The 16,156-nt window shown below is 45.9% G+C and overlaps 1 protein-coding gene across 2 annotated transcripts in view; it reads right to left on the bottom strand.

The window, feature by feature from the left end:
• Nucleotides 1-16,156, bottom strand: part of LOC115090486 (sodium-coupled neutral amino acid transporter 3-like) — a 328,123-nt gene that overhangs the window by 223,337 nt on the left and 88,630 nt on the right. For both annotated transcript variants that reach the window (XM_029599646.1, XM_029599647.1), the window contains exon 2: nucleotides 7,042-7,223. In XM_029599646.1, coding sequence (XP_029455506.1) covers nucleotides 7,042-7,148 — 107 coding nt within the window. In that variant the 5' untranslated portion in view covers nucleotides 7,149-7,223. The remainder of the gene's footprint in view (nucleotides 1-7,041; nucleotides 7,224-16,156) is intronic.

Raw genomic sequence — 16,156 nt, 5'->3', positions numbered from 1 at the left:
CACCCCACCCCCCCGTATCTTATCCTGTTCCAATAAACCAGGGGGGGGGGGGGGAAACTAATTCACAGAACAACACTGAAAAGTAAAAAGATTCTGTGTGTAGTATGTGTGTAATCACAAATAAAGAGCAGTACTGCGAACCTATTCGCTCAAAGCCAAAAATCACAAAAGGTATCGCCAAATTTTCTTTCCAAAAATGCTCTTCACCTTTAGCCAAATCAATATTGTGAAAAATTTTTAGTGGAAAACGGGACTGCATCAGCAAGCCTGTGACGACGTGCTCAGTGCCTTACCGAGCCGTCCGGTCTTTTCAAATGCAAATGATTGAAAAGTGCCTTACCGAGCCATCTGGTCTTTTCAAATGCAAATGACTGAAAAGACCGGACGGCTCGGTAAGGCACTGAGCACGTCGTCACAGGCTTGCTGATGCAGTCCCGTTTTCCACTAAAAATTTTTCACAATATTGATTTGGCTAAAGGTGAAGAGCATTTTTGGAAAGAAAATTTGGCGATACCTTTTGTGATTTTTGGCTTTTAGTCTGTGTGTAAAACAGGGTGATCATATCCGAGACCCCCTTCATGTAACCTGAAAGCACCACTCTATTATGGGCTGCCCTGAAAAGTTACTCTCATTCAAAATAGAGTGAAGCTGTTACTTAGAGACCCTTCGGGGGGGGCCCCAGGACATCTGTTTTAACAGTTAGGGAGGGGTTCAAATAACTCCCAGGGTTGACCCTGATGCAGCCCCTCTGAACCCCCACTCATAGTTCATTTTCACTTCCAGGCTTGTTCCCCTCTTAGTCAAAGGGTGTGAGTGTCTTTAACAGGTAAACAAGCTTCTTTCCAGAAAGGTCTATCAGGAGGGGGTTGAACAAACAACTCGGAAAGGACCTATTGTTTCTGTTTCCGATCACTATTTCTTCTGACTCACCACATATACCTGCAGGCACAAGTTTCTTCCCCTCTCCCTGTGATACTTCATACATAAAAGCATCTGCAGGGGACATGCTGACGTTCATTTCATACCCCAAGCATTAGCAATGGTCCAGTCAAACTTAAGTAGCTTTATTCAGCCAACAGTTATAACAGGAACAAACGTCAGCTTCCCTCAAAAGTAAAGCCTTTATATAGGTGAGAAATTTTGACCTTAATAATCCAGTAGAACTTAATAAAAAAACATTTCTAAATCTGTTGCACTCTTAGGAAAATATCTGCTTTCTCTATCCAGGCAGTTTGTTGATAAATTCTCCAGCAATTTTAGGCTCATCCAAAGACGTGAGCTGTGCCTGTATGCCAAAATCACAGGCGAGCTCGAAATTGTAGAGAAAATTTCATTTGTTTTTTCACAAGTTAATCAAGCAATTTTTGTGTGGGCCGGGAGAATGGATCTAGGGCCTTCTGCTCATATTACATGGAAAAGCTCCTCCACTTCAGCCCATAGGACTTTCAAGTGGAAGGCTTTCTAGAAGGCACTAGGGACCAGAGACATCCTATGAAAGATCAAGCAGCTGCAGAATTAACCTCTCAACATCCAAGCTGTGAGTGACAGAGCCTGGAGGTTGGGAATGCCGCAGCCTGTCCTGATTTTTGTGATGAGATCTGAGGATGGAAATCTCCCATAGGAGTGGAAAGCAAACATGCCTCAGCCAATGAGGGGCTATGAAGATCTTAGTTCCTCTGTCCTCGCAATGCTTCAAGATAGTCTTCGCCAGTAAGGGAATCGGTGGATATTCATACAGAAGACCCTTGCCCCAATGATGGGCAAAGGCATCCAAGGCTGGTTTGCCATCCGATCTGTAGAGGGCACAGAATCGAGGCACCTTCCTGTTGCAGGGGGACATGAACAGATCTACATCCGAGTTCCCCCAGAGGTGGAATATCCAAATTGCTACCCCTAAGAACATAAGAACATGCCATACTGGGTCAGACCAAGGATCCATCAAGCCCAGCATCCTGTTTCCAACAGTGGTCATTCCAGGCCATAAGAACCTGGCAAGTACCCAAAAACTAAGTCTATTCCATGTTACCGTTGCTAGTAATAGCAGTGGCTATTTTTCTAAGTCAACTTAATTAATAGCAGATAATGGACTTCTCCTCCAAGAACTTATCCAATCCTTTTTTAAACACAGCTATACTAATTGCACTAACCACATCCTCTGGCAACAAATTCCAGAGTTTAATTGTGCGTTGCGTAAAAAAGAACTTTCTCCGATTAGTTTTAAATGTGCCACATGCTAACATCATGGAGTGCCCCCTAGTCTTTCTATTATCCGAAAGAGTAAATAACCTATTCACATCTACCCGTTCTAGACCTCTCATGATTTTAAACACCTCTATCATATCCCCCCTCAGACATCTCTTCTCCAAGCTGAAAAGCCTAACCTCTTTAGTCTTTCCTCATAGGGGAGCTGTTCTATTCCCCTTATTTTGGTAGCCCTTCTCTCTACCTTCTCCTTCGCAATTATATCTTTTTTGAGATGCAGCGACCAGAATTGTACACAGTATTCAAGGTGCGGTCTCACCATGGAGCGATACAGAGGCATTATGACATTTTCCGTTTTATTCACCACTCCCTTTCTAATAATTCCCAACATTCTGTTTGCTTTTTTGACTGCCGCAGCTCACTGAACTGACGATTTCAATGTGTTATCGACTATGATGCCTAGATCTCTTTCATGGGTTATAGCACCTAATATTGAACCTAACATTGTGTAACTATAGCATGGGTGGTCCAGGGTGGTCCAGGACCCCTCATGGAGTCTAAAGGCTCAACTTAGCCTGTCCACTACCACATTCTCTGTCCGGCCAGGTACATGGCCCTGAGCACCTTCACATGGGACAAGGCCCACATCCAGATCTGGACCGCTTCCTGACACAGGAGGTACTATCCCATGCCTCCCTGCTTGTTGACATACCACATGGCTACCTAGTTATTGGTCTGGATCAGGACAACTTTGTTGGACAGCCAGTCTCTGAAAGCTTATAGAGCGTACCTGATCGCCCGAAGCTCCAGGAAGTTGATTTTACAAGAACATTCCTGAGTGAACCACAGACCTTGGGTACCAAGCCCATCTACATGGGCTCCCCATCCCAGGGTAGATGCATCCCTGGTTAGTACAATTTGAGTAGGGAGACTTCAAAAAGAGATCCCCTGTTCCAGAATGGAAAGTACCTGCCACCAGGACAATGAGTCCTGGAGAGACGAGGTGATTCGGATGCAATCCTGGAGGCTCTGAGTGGCCTGGCATCACTGTGACCTCAGGGTCCATTGGGCTCTGCACATGTGTAAATGTGCGAAGGGAATGACATGGACAGTTGTGGCCCTCCCCCTCCCTCTATTCCAAAAGTCTACCTCTAGTTATAGTTCAATCTTGTTTCTAATCTCACTACCTAGGTCCTCCTGACCCTTTGGCTTCCTCTAATATTCCCAACTTGTTCCTTTGACCACTAAGTTAATTGTAACTGTATAATTTCATTTTCTTATGTTTCGTTTACCCCTGTTGAGCTGTAAACCAATGTGATATGCATATGAATGTCGGTATATAAAAGTTCTAAATAAATATGGCCGAACAGCCTCAACATGTGCCAGGCTGACACTTGCTGGCTCTGTTGAATCTCTGCTGCAGTGGTTACCAAGGCGACAGCCTTATGGCAAAGCAGAAAGGCCTTGGCCAGAGCCGTGTCTAGCAGGGCTCATATGAAGACCAAATGAGGTGACAGGCTGAGATGGGACTTTAGGTAGATGAGAACAAACCCTAGTGATTCCAACATCAAATGGTCAAGGGCATGGAGCTGACGGCCCATGCCTGAGAAATACTCTTGACCAATCATCCAGTTACGAGAAGACATGCACTCCCAGTCTGCAGAGGTGCACCGCCTCCACAGCCAGGCATTTTGTGACCACCCATGGGGCGGACATGAGCTCTAACGGAAACATCCAGTACTGGAAGTGCTGTTTTCCCACCATGAATCAGAGATATTTCCTATAATGGGGAACATCTCAATAAGGGTGTATACATCCTTTAGGTCAAGGGAGCATAGCCAGTCCCCATTTTGCAAAAGGGAGACAAGGGGGCCCAGGGAAACCATCTTGAACTTTTCTCTTTTTAGAAACGTGTTCAAGGCCCTTAAATCTAGGATGGGACAGAGTCCTCCTGTTCTCTTTGGAATCAGGAAGTACCTGGGGGCCGGTAGCACATCTCCTCCCTCTGAATGGCCTGGTGGTATGGACTCAACTACTCTGGCCATTAAGAGGGAGGAGATGTGCTACCGGCCCCCAATATGGGCACGGAGGGCAATTTGCAGGACATCCAATAGGTTCAATTGGTATCACTGAAAGACAATGGACAGAACCCACTGGTCCGAGGTTACACTGAGCCACTGGTTCACAAAGAACCACAGCCTGCCCCTGACCAGAGGGTCCATCATCTTCCTGGGTATGGGAAACTGGCTTATACTCCTGTGGCCTAGTCAAAACCCTGTCCCCAAAGTTGACTGAGGAGACGGCTGGGGCTTGGTGGGCTCTCTGCTTCCTAGGACGGCCACAGAAGCCCTGATGGTGTTGACGGGAGCAAGGAGGCGGAAGATAGTACTTCCTTTGGTGAAAGGGATTTCCTTGGCCTCGGTCTCGCCAGCCTCCTGGATGAGAAGGATGGGTCCGAAATACTGGTAAAGAGTTGCTGGAAGATTTCATGGTGGTCCCAAAGTTGGGCCACAGCATCCCTCACTCTATCTCTGAAGAAATTCTCTGCAGTACATGGCACCGGTAAAACTTGACAGGGGATTACAGGCCTCAGTATCTCTGCTGGCCTTGGTGGAGCTTCCTCCTCGGAGGAACCAGCAACGACCACTGTATTGGTAGGGGGAGGCTCTCGGTCCCATCCCGGCAAACCGGCACCAGCTGGACCAGTAATGCACTAATGCGCATATTGAGCTTCTCTAACAGCGATAGGATGATGGGCAGCACTGGCTTCGGTGCTGTCGGTGCCACAGGCCCGATGCCCTGCAGTGCTCGATCCACCGCCAGCTGGACTTGACACTCCAGCTCCTCCTCAAACGTTGCTGATGCCAACATCGACTGGGAGGAAGGAGGGGTGGCCATATCTTCCTCGTACCCACGAGGTGGATCGGTGACTGCCACCAGGACCAGTAGAGACAGTCGCAGACCCCAGCACAGAGACAGAATTGACCTTCCTTGCCATGAAGTCACTTCGGGGGCATCACAGCATAAGCCAGTGCATCCCCGCACTTGGCACCGTGCATTGAGAGGGACCAGTGCCGATACTTCTTAGACTTCCCTCGATGCTTGGCCCGGTCTTTACCTGGTGATTAGGCCAAAGACAATGAACCTGGCTTCCTCGACTCAGAAAAGATCGACAACAGTTTGTCTCCAGCACCCCAATCCGCTGATGACACCACCAGTCCCACCGATGTAAATGACGCGGTGTCCATGGATGCAGCTCCAAGGTCCATCAATACCGAGGCAGATGGCTCATTCTTCCTCAACCCGAACAATTGATCCATCTTGTTGAGTCATTTGGGCATACAAGCAACAACTCCAGACGTCATGCGATGCCCCCAGGCAGAGGACATATATCTCACATGGATCTGTCATTGACGAATACCGGATGTCGCCATGACAGAATGAAAGAAAAGGGCTGTAGACACGAAACTATGGCAGTGGCTGTCGATGGCTGGTGGGCACAAGGCACCGCTGCCACAGGGGAAATTGATTGTGAAAGGAAACTTACCCGAATCGCAGAAAATTCCAACTAGGAGACACTAAGGGAGGACACTGAGAGGGACCTGGCAATGGAACGAGGAAAAACCCACGAAAAACGTGAGAAAAATGAAGTTTTCCACAAGGACAAAATACAGCCAAATTGAACTCACTCACACTATGAGGCTTACAGCTCTGTGAAAAAAGAGAGACTGGAGAGGGACCCAACATAGACGCGTAGTATAGGGCATGCTGGGCATGCTCAGTGTGCCTAGTCAAAATTCTAGAAACTCTGACATAAGTTTTCCACATCAGGGCTCCATCTGATGATGATACCCATGTGTGAGGACTACCATCATGCTTGTCCTCAGAGAAATAAACAATGATGATGATTTGCTTACAGTCTGCCTTTATTACTTGAGACTTGGCTACCAGCTAGCAACATATCTAGAGAGTTCCTGGAATTAAGTCTGAGTCCAAAAGGAAAGGTTAATACCATTCCTCAGAGGAGCCTGGTCAGCCCTGTGCAGTAAGCGATTCATCCTGCTGATCCACTGCACCAACTGTTCAGGCCAATGTGAAAATCCACCTAAATGCTCCACATGTCTCAGAGCACACAGCAGAAAGACAATCTCTATGCTCCCAGATTGATTCAAAATTTCTCCCACGTCAGGTCAGACAAGCATGCACAATGGGCCGCAAACAAGGGCCCTTGGAATTACTGTTCCCTGAGACCCTCCCCTCCATGTTTGCTGCATCCACAAATTGGGCAGATGAAATGGGCTGGCCATCCTTATCTGCCATCATATTCAATTTTATATGTTCCCTGAAGGGAGATCCCCAAGGTCTCTGGCATGTCCCAGGCAAAAGGAAAGGAGGTTACCTCTCCTACCCATTTGGTATCCACTGATATTTTGCTGCTACCCAGAGGGTCAGCAGGAGGCATGGTTTGCATAATTATTAATTCCCAAATGTCAACAACTTTCATTGGGTAAGCTAGGCAGCTTAATTTTCTCTGTGTAAGTTTGTTTCTATGTCAAAAAAAAAAGGGGGAGCACTTTTTTTTTAATTAGCAGTTTAGGCGGATTAAAATTACCTGCCTAGTTTGCCTGCTCAACGTGCTATTGAAAATTTGTGTAGAGTGTCTTAACTTCCAGTCCCTGTCTAAGACTCATAATCCTCCACTCATATTCATTTTCAGGGTTATGCATCCCAAAATGCTGTGCTATGAAGGCTATAGTTCTCTAACCACACTGGCCTGCAGCTCTCCCTACTTTCCGACAGAGGAGAATTATCTTTATTTGTACACTGCAAATGTTTTACCTGTCATTCTCCATCGATGGGATTGAGGGGAGGCTCAGTGTCGACTGATCTTTGTTCGCTACCAGTTCTACCATTTCTGTCTCCATTGGGACCTCCGAGGAGTCCATGGCCACAACAAATTCCCAGAATTAATTAGCAACTCTCTCTTGTGTTTATGAGGGTAACTTCCAATGGCATCAATTCTACAAGAAAAGAAAGACATCTGTTTTAGATTACAAGAGTGTGCAAGAGCTCGTTGATATGCAAGGTTATCAGGATACATAGGGCTGCAGGAGCACCAGGACACCCAGGGCTGTAGGAGCATGCAGGAGCACTAGGACACAGACCTGTAGAAGTATGCAGAAGTACAGGGACACATAGCTGCAGGAATATGCAGGAGCACAGGGATGCGCTGGGATACGGGAACACGCAAAAAGCACAAGGACATGCAGGGCAACTGCATTACACAGTAGCACAAAGATATTTTTATTTATTTAAATGTAATATACTGCTTGTAAAACAAGTTAACCAAGCGGATGTACAAGATATGCAGCACCATGCAGGTGTAATCAGGGAGGGCTGGTCTGGAACACACATATATTACTGGGTCTTGTTGTGTTGCCAACTTTAGATCACACGGCAGACTTTTCTACAATGTAATGTCCTATATTTATAACTTTATCTTGAACAATTATGAATTGCCTCAAAAGCATAACCCCCAGGCTCTGTGCTCTGCTTCCTTCTTTCTGAACTTCAGCCTCCTGTAGCGAGCTGGAGGACTGAGAAGTTGCACATGCAGTGTTACGAATATCATAGGTATGACAGAGATATAAACAGGTGTAGCAGCTTGAAATGGAGAATAGATGCATGACTGGAGACATGATTAGGGCAGGAGTGTGGGGATAGGTGGTTGTACCACAGCAGATATCCTTAAGGAACTGCAGAGTGTTTTTCCAGAGTATGAAGAGAGACTCATAGACAGACCTGCTGCGTACAGGGAAGAGCTGAACCACAGTAAATATGTCTTCAGACAATAAATACAAGATCAACTAAATAAATAATCCACAATGGTAGTAGAAATTATTTCTGCTTGCGTGCTTGCATTTCCCGACATCTGTTTACTTCCATATGCAACTGCTTCTCAGCCTGTACGTATGTGCATGCCCACATGTAACTGAGAAATCTCAGTTTCTCAGTTTCAAGTGTTTGTTTTTCCTTTTAGATCCAATAGTTCCCACTTCAATTGCAATCGGCTTGGGGCAGGATGAAGGGAGATGCAAACTCCATCATGTCCCAACTTTTTCAGTTATCTCTGGCAGCAAATAGTGGTGAACCAGCAACAGGCAAAAGAAATACTGTAAGGTGAATTTTCCAAGGGGTTCCATGCATAAAAATAGCAAATACACAAATAAATAGCATGTACACACATATCTGCCATTTTATAATTTTCAAGGTTATGCATGTATTTTCGATTTTCCACGCATATTTTACTGGGGAAAGTAAGGACAGACTGGGGCATTCTGGGGTAGGATTCAGAAGTATGCATGGTAGTTGCTATTTTGTAAAAAATATGCATGTACAGATTACCAAACGTATTCATACACTTCTACACCTGCTAATTGACTTGCATGACTAAAATCAGAATTGTCTGTTGTCTGCAGTTTTTGGGCGAGAGGTCTCGGGGAACTGGTGGGGGTTCAGGGGGAAATACTAGAGGATGCAATGATCACTGAATGGTATGGTTTAATTTACAAAAGATGAAGGTTCATTCTAAGACGAGGGTCCTAGACTTCAGAAAAACTAACTTTCTTAAAATGGGAGACTACCTCAAGGAGTCATTAGCCTGGGGGAAGTAGAAGGGTGGTGGGCAAAACTAAAAGGAGATATCATAAGAGCAACTTATCTTTTTGTTAGTGTTATGAACTCTGCCCGCGGGTCTCCCCGCGAGCAGGCTCACTGACTCACCACGTTTTCTTCGCCGATGCGGCAGGACGCCTGGAGGCCGCCTGTGCTCCCAGTCTTCACCGTGGCCGGAGCCACGGATGTTTCCACCCTCTTTGGGGCTGGGAATGCCCCCGACATTGTCTTCTTCACGGCGCTAGGCCGCAAGTCCCGGTGCCATCCGGCGCCCCCGGGGCTCCCCGCAGCGGCTGCTCCTCAGGCCTTGCCCTGCGTCTGACGCACAGACACTGTGCAGGCCGCTGGCCATGGTCCTGCACAACCTCTCTTTCCTGCTCCTAGGCACGCGGCCGCGTCTTCCTTCTACATTTAAAGGGCCACCTTGGTGACTGTTTCCTGCTTCAGCCCTATAAAGGGCTGCTCCGTCTGTTGTTCCTGGCCTTGCATCGTCGTGGAGTCTTCGCTCTGGAGGCTCCGGCCTGCCAGAGCCCACGTAAGGTCTTCTAGTTTTGTGGAGCTCCTCATCGTGATGTCTTCTCGTCTTGCCATGTCCTGTCTTCATGCCTGAGGTCCTCGTCCAGGTGTCTTTATCCTCTACGTCCTGGTGTTCCTGCCTTCCGTGATGTTCCTTCCCACATCTTGCCTTCAGTGCTCTCGAGCCTTCTGGTCCGGTAGGCCGGGGGTCCCTCAGATGCAGTACTCCTGAGTGGACTAGCCTGCCGGTGGACGGTTGTCCTGCGCTCCTGAGCCGTCAAGTCCCGGTTGTGTGTTCCTGTGCTGTCCCGCTCCCGTCGTGGTCCATGACCAGCCTCTTGGGGCTGTGTAGGGCGCGTACTAGGACAGGGTGGTCCGCGACTCAGTCCCGCGGGTGGCCTGAGTAGGGCGCCCTGAGAGACAGTGCCAATGTCCATGCCTTGCGTTGCCTTTGTGGATGTCAAGAGTCTTCGTGCAGTGTGGTGCTGTTGCATCAACCCAGGTCTTCGTGCCATGTGATGCCGTCGCATCAACCCAAGTCTTTGCGCCATGTGATGCCGTTGCATCAATCTTCATGTCTACGTCTCAAGGTCCGTCTGCCCTCAACCTTAGGCCAGGCCTGCTGCTCCATGCTGCTCGCAGCAGGTCCGAAAGGGCCCGGAATGGTCGGAGGACCATTCAACTTCCATCATCCTCGGATGTTGGCCATGGGAGCTTGCCGGCCTGGCGGAGGGTAGATTGTCCAGCCATGCGGAGCCACCGTCAACCCTTGGCTCGGTCCGGAAGGTCTGGGTCGGGCTGAGGCCCAGGGGCACACGAAAACACCGTTCTCAACAGTTAGGAAAGTAAATAAAGGGAAGAGGTAAAAAGGCCACTATGGTTTTCTAAAGAAGTAGCTGAAAAGATAAGGAAGAAAAGGTTAGCATTCATAAAGTACAAGCTATCAAAGAAAGAGCTAATAGGCGAAAATTGCTGGAAAAATTAAGAGAATCTGTGAAAGTAGTCAGGAATGCAAAAATTCAAATAGAACAAAAAATAGCAAATACAATAAAATAAGGGGACAATATTTTTTTTAAGATTTATGTTAGTGAATGAAAGAAGGGCAAAAGTGGCATTATGAGACTCAAAGGTGAAGGTGAGGGATATGTAGAAGTTGTTGAGGAAAAAGCAGAATTGCTTAACAAATATTTCTGTGGAAGGGCCTGGAGCAGGATTACATAAAACAAACAGAAATAGCATTGAAAGTGAGGTAAACCTCAAATCGATTTTCAGAACAGTGTGTTTGTGAGGAGCTAATTAAACTTAAATAGATAAAGCGATGGGGCTGGATGGGCTACATCCCAAGGGCACTGAGGGAACCTAAAGATGTCCTGGCAGCTCCGCTGGCTGATCTTTTCAATGCTTTTTATTTATGTATTTATTTATTTATTTTAGAGTCTGGAATAGTTCAGGAGGACTGGAAATGAATGGATGAGGTTCCTATTCATACAAGTGGAAGTGGAAGACCAGTTAGTCTGAACTCTGTGGTGATCAAATTAATGGAATTGCTGCTAAAATGGAGGTTAGTTAAATTTTTGGAATCAAATGGATTGCAAGATCCAAGGCACTATGGTATTAAAAACATAAGAAGTTGCCATACTGGGTCAGACCAAGGGTCCATAAGCCCAGCATCCTGTTTCCAACAGTGACCAATCCAGGCTACAAATACCTGGCAAGTACCCAAACATGAAATAGATCCCATGCTATTAATGCCAGTAAAATGCAGTGGCTATTCCATAAGTCAACTTGACTAATAGCAGTTTATGGACTTCTCCTCCAGGAACGTATTCAAACTTGGTTTTTATACTCAGTTAAGCTAACTGCCTTAATCATTTATTTATTTAGGTTTTATATTCCGCTTTTCGCACTAGCGCGTCAAAGTGGATTACATTCAGGTACTGTAGGTATAATCATATCCTCTGGCAATGAATTCCAAAGCTTAACTGTGCATTGAGTGAAAAAGATTTTTCTACAATTTGCTTTAAATGTGCTACTTGCTAACTTCTCGGAGTGCCCCCTAATCCTTCTATTATCTTTCATATAAGATTTACCAGAGGTAAATCATGTCAGATGAATCTGATCAATTTCTTTGATTGAGTGATCAGATTCAACGGAGACCACTAGATGTAGTGTACTTAGATGTGAGCAAGGTCTTTGACATGGTTCCACACAGAAGATATATAAATAAACTGAGCGCCCCTGATATGGAACCTAGAGTGACTGATTAGGTTAGAAACTAGCTGAGTGGGAGGTGACAAAGGGTAGTGAAGTTTTCTCTGAGGAGGGGTGTGTTAGAAGTGGTGTGCCACAGGGATTGGTCCTTTTACTGGTTATTTTCAACATTTTTGTGAGCGACGTAATGGAAGGATTGTTGGGTAAGGTTTGTCCTTTTGCTAATGATACCAAAATCTGTAACAGGAGGAACAGCCAGAAGGTGTAGAAAACATGAGGAAAGATCTAGCGAAGCTCGAGGAATGGTCTATCATCTGGCAGCTAAGACTTAATGTTAAAAAATGCAGAGTAATGCATTTTGGATGCAAAACCAAGGAAAAGCCTCAGTATTGGAGGTGAAATTCTTCCAAGCACAAGGAAGATCAGGATCTGGGGGTGACTGTATCTGATAATCTTAAGGTGGCCAAACAGGTAGATAAAGTGATGGTAAAAGCCAGAAAGATGCTTGGCTGCATAGGGAGAGGAATAGTCAGCAGAAAAAGGAAGGTGATATTGCCCCTGTAGAGGTCCCTGGTGAGACCTCATTTGGAATACTGTGCACAATTCTGTAGACCGCACCTTCAAAAGGATATAAACAGGATGGAATTGGTACAGAGGGTGGCTCCTAAAATGGTCTGTGGTCTTCGTTCTCAAGTGTGTGGGGATCTAAACATGTATACCCTAGAGGAAAGGTGAGATAGAGAGAGACATTCATATATCTCAAAGATTTCCATGCACAGGAGGCTCTAGAACGAAGGGTCATGCAATGAGGTTGAAAGGTGGTAGACTCAGGAATAATCTTAGGAAATATTTCTTTACAGAGAAGGTGATGGATGCATGGAATGGCCTCCCAGTGGAGGTGGTGGAGACAAAAACAGTATCTGAATTCAAGAAAGCATGGGATAAATACAGGGCTCTCTAAGGAAGTAATGAGAATTATAATGCTAAATTAATTGGGTGGATGGGCAGACTGATGGACCATACGGTCTTTTTCTGCCATCATGTTTCTGTGTTTCTATGTAGGTAAACTGGAAAAGGACTGGGTGAACTGGTGAATGTGTTGGCAAACTGTTGTGTATAAGTATTTTCAAAACAGAATATTTGCATACTTTATAAAATAACTGCATCTGGATTTAATTCTGGATGTTTATTCATGCAGTATCATGATTATTTCGTGTATAAAATACTCATATGTATAAAGGGGTAGATTTTCAAAGGGTTACACATGTAAGATACGTGCATAACCCTTTAAAAAACCCCTGCGCGCGCCGAGCCTATTTTGCATAGGCTCGGCGGCACGTGCAAGCCCCGGGACGCGTGTATGTCCGGGGAGTTTGGAAAAGGGGCAGGCTGGGGCAGGGCCGGGGTGGGCCTCGGGCAGGTGTAACTTAGACAACAAAGGTAGGGGGGGGAGAGCGAAAGGAAAGTTCCCTCCAAGTTCCCTCCAAGGCCACTCCGATTTCAGAGCGGCCTTGGAGGGAACGGGGAAAGCCATCGGGGCTCCCCTAGGGCTCGGCACGCGCAAGGCGCACAAGTGTGCACCCCCTTGCGCTCGCCGACCCTGGATTTAATAACATGCGCGGTAGCGCGCGCATGTTATTAATTCCTCTGGCGTAGGATTTAAAATTGGACCCAAAATGTATTGAGAAAGTATGTGTTTTCTTGCAGTGGAAATATACGTGCATATTGAAAATGAGCAGAAACATGTAATATTTTGTAAACTTTGTCGCTCTCGTCGCAGTTTATAAAAAACTAGTACTAATCTCTGTGCTTCCACTAACGTGCACAAATGCTGAACCACAGATGGGTTTCAAAGCTGGGCTCTTTATGTCATAGTGGATTTTGTGCACTTAACGTGGGTAAAACCTGACAATTCAATAGAATATATTGAACCAATTTTCAAAGGCTTTTGAAAATTTCTGCAATATATACTATTGAATTGTCAATAGGTTTTACTTGTGTTAAGTTCACATAACGCAGAGAAATGGGCTTTTGAAAGTTGCTACAAAATTATGTTACATGTATATGGTCCTTTGAAAATTACCCTGTTAGTCACCTATTTTCAGCTGAAAATAGCTGCCTAACTTAGGAACCTAACTTATGAGCTTAAATTTAGGTCTACTATTCTTTTTCCTACATTTAGGGATCAAAGAGTCTGATTTACTAAGGCCTTCTCCCATTCTGTGGTCCATGGATAAAAAGCTTTGGCAGGTCCTAACTTAGGCCTGGATTTTCTAAGGTTGCAGACCTTAGAGAATCCAGCGGTAATGGGGGGGCAGGGGGGGCGAAGCGGAGAGCAGGCCTGCTAAAGCCGGCAGCGATCGCACCGCCGCGGTGTGATCGCTGCCGGCTTTCGCACCCAATAGCGCCCATCGTAAAAGGTGGCGCAATTGGGCGCACTTCTGGCTGCGATAAGGTGTCCTACCTTTTCGCTGTCAGCGAAGTCGTCACGGAGTCCGCCCCGACTCCTCCCTCTTCCAGGGCGTACTCTGCCTCAACTCCGCCCCCTTAGTTGCCTAGTGCTGAAAAATGTGCTAAATGCCTTACTTTTTCCCCTACTCTGAAACAACCCCCATAGATGCCCATTTTTTAGGGTCCTAAATTTAGCTGCCTAGTGAACCAGTAGCCTAAATTGAGGCACTTGCCCCTAGTACATTTTCAAAACAGCCAATATAAGGGCCTAACTTCCAAAGTTAGGCACTTAAATCCTTTGAAAATTGGTTTCTAAGGGGATGATTCAATAAAATTCCAGCAACTTTTTTTTTTAATATGCATGTAGCATATCTTTCAGTTTGAATACTAAAATCACAGTTATCATTCAATTCTCCAAGATAATAAACTGCAGTGTGTACAACTGATAAAAATAAAGTTGCCAGATTTTGTAACCTGCAAGGTAAATGTTTGATTATGTAGGCTAGTGGGAAAATTACAATTGAGCAGCAATACCAACTGTGCAGCATGCTATTTAGCGTGTGTGCTCTTTTGAGCTTTGAAGTGAAGCTTTTCCCCAGCTCCTCCCCTTCCTCCCAAAAAAATGAAATAGAAAGCTGTGCCAATACAACCTGCAAAGGCCCCAAATCTCAGTGACAGGAGACATGTTTGCAGATCCATTGCATGCAGTTCTTGCTAAAGTCCATGGACAACGTGACACTACAGTAAACAAATAAGGGCGATTGTTTCTCTAAAGTTACTTTTAAACATTTGAAGGGACCACCTGTTAATTCAGAAGTTCTGATTGCTGGTAGTTATTGATCATATAAAGAACTTTAGGTTTCTGTATGGAATATCCCTTACTGTTATTATCATCCCTTACTTGCTATTATTGGCAAGAATAACTAGAGCCCAGAGATGGAAGCATATTTTGCCCCATGAATTTGATTGGTCTTCAAAGACTGGGCATGTTCCGGGAATGCAGTACTTGACCTATCAAATTAAAGATAATATACCTCACTTTCAGTATGGGCCCCCTTTTTTGAGCTGTACTGTGAGCCACATGATCACTAACAAGGGAAACCAGAGACCCTATAGGTTCCTGGTGCACCGAATCCAGTATTCGATTCTATCCCTCCAATTTGATTTCCTCCTAATTATTTATTAAATAGCTTGCTTCTGTATTAGTTCTTTTGTTTTAAAATATTTTCTTAATGACTGGGATTTGATTGTTATAAAGTTTTTGGTTTTTTTTTTTTTAAATTATGGAATACTTTCTAGAATGTGCTTGCTATAATAAAAAGTGGTTAGAGCAGCAGGCTACATTAAATCTTGTGCGCGGGCGTAGATTTGTTCGCGCAACCCGTCGCGAACAAATTTACACCCGGTTTTATAACATGCGCGTGCTGCCGCGCGCATGTTATAAAATCCAGGGTCGGCACACGCAAGGGGGTGTAAACATGTGCACCTTGCGCGCGCCGAGCCCAAAGGGAACCCCGATAGCTTTCCCCGTTCCCTCCGAAATCAGAGCGGCCTTGGAGGGAACGTTTTTTTATGGCTCCCCCCACCTTCCCCTATCTAACCCATCCCCCATCCCTAACTAAATCCCCCCCTACCTTTGCAGCAAAAGTTACGCCTGCCTGAGGTAGCGTAACTTGCGTGCGCCGGCCAGTAGCTGGCGCACCATGCCCCGGCACAGGCCACTGTGCCGGGGCACTGAACCCCGCCCCCGGACCGCCGCCACACCCCGGCCAAGCCCCCGAACCGCCCCTTTTTGCAAGCCCCGGAACATAAGCGCGTCCCAGGGCTTGCGCGCGCCGCCGAGCCTATGCAAAATGGGCTCGGCGTGCGCAGGGGCAGATTTTCTCAGGTTACGCACACGTTACGCGCCTAGCCTTTGAAAATCTTAAAAACAGAGATTTAAGGAATGTTTTCAGGTGGAAATGCCCTAGCTTTATTTATGATTAAGTTTAGGAAGAGGTGGGATAATTTCTGGTGGATGAAATGATCAGTGAGTGTGAATCTGCTTTAATCGTGGGTGGGGTGTTAGGAAAGCAGCTCTTCCACTAGGAGACAAAAGCCG

The sequence above is a fragment of the Rhinatrema bivittatum genome, chromosome 4 (genome assembly GCF_901001135.1).
Source record: "Rhinatrema bivittatum chromosome 4, aRhiBiv1.1, whole genome shotgun sequence".
Lineage (NCBI taxonomy): Eukaryota > Metazoa > Chordata > Amphibia > Gymnophiona > Rhinatrematidae > Rhinatrema > Rhinatrema bivittatum.
The sequence above is the reverse complement of the archived record's forward strand: the minus strand, read 5'-3'. Positions and strand labels throughout refer to the sequence as shown.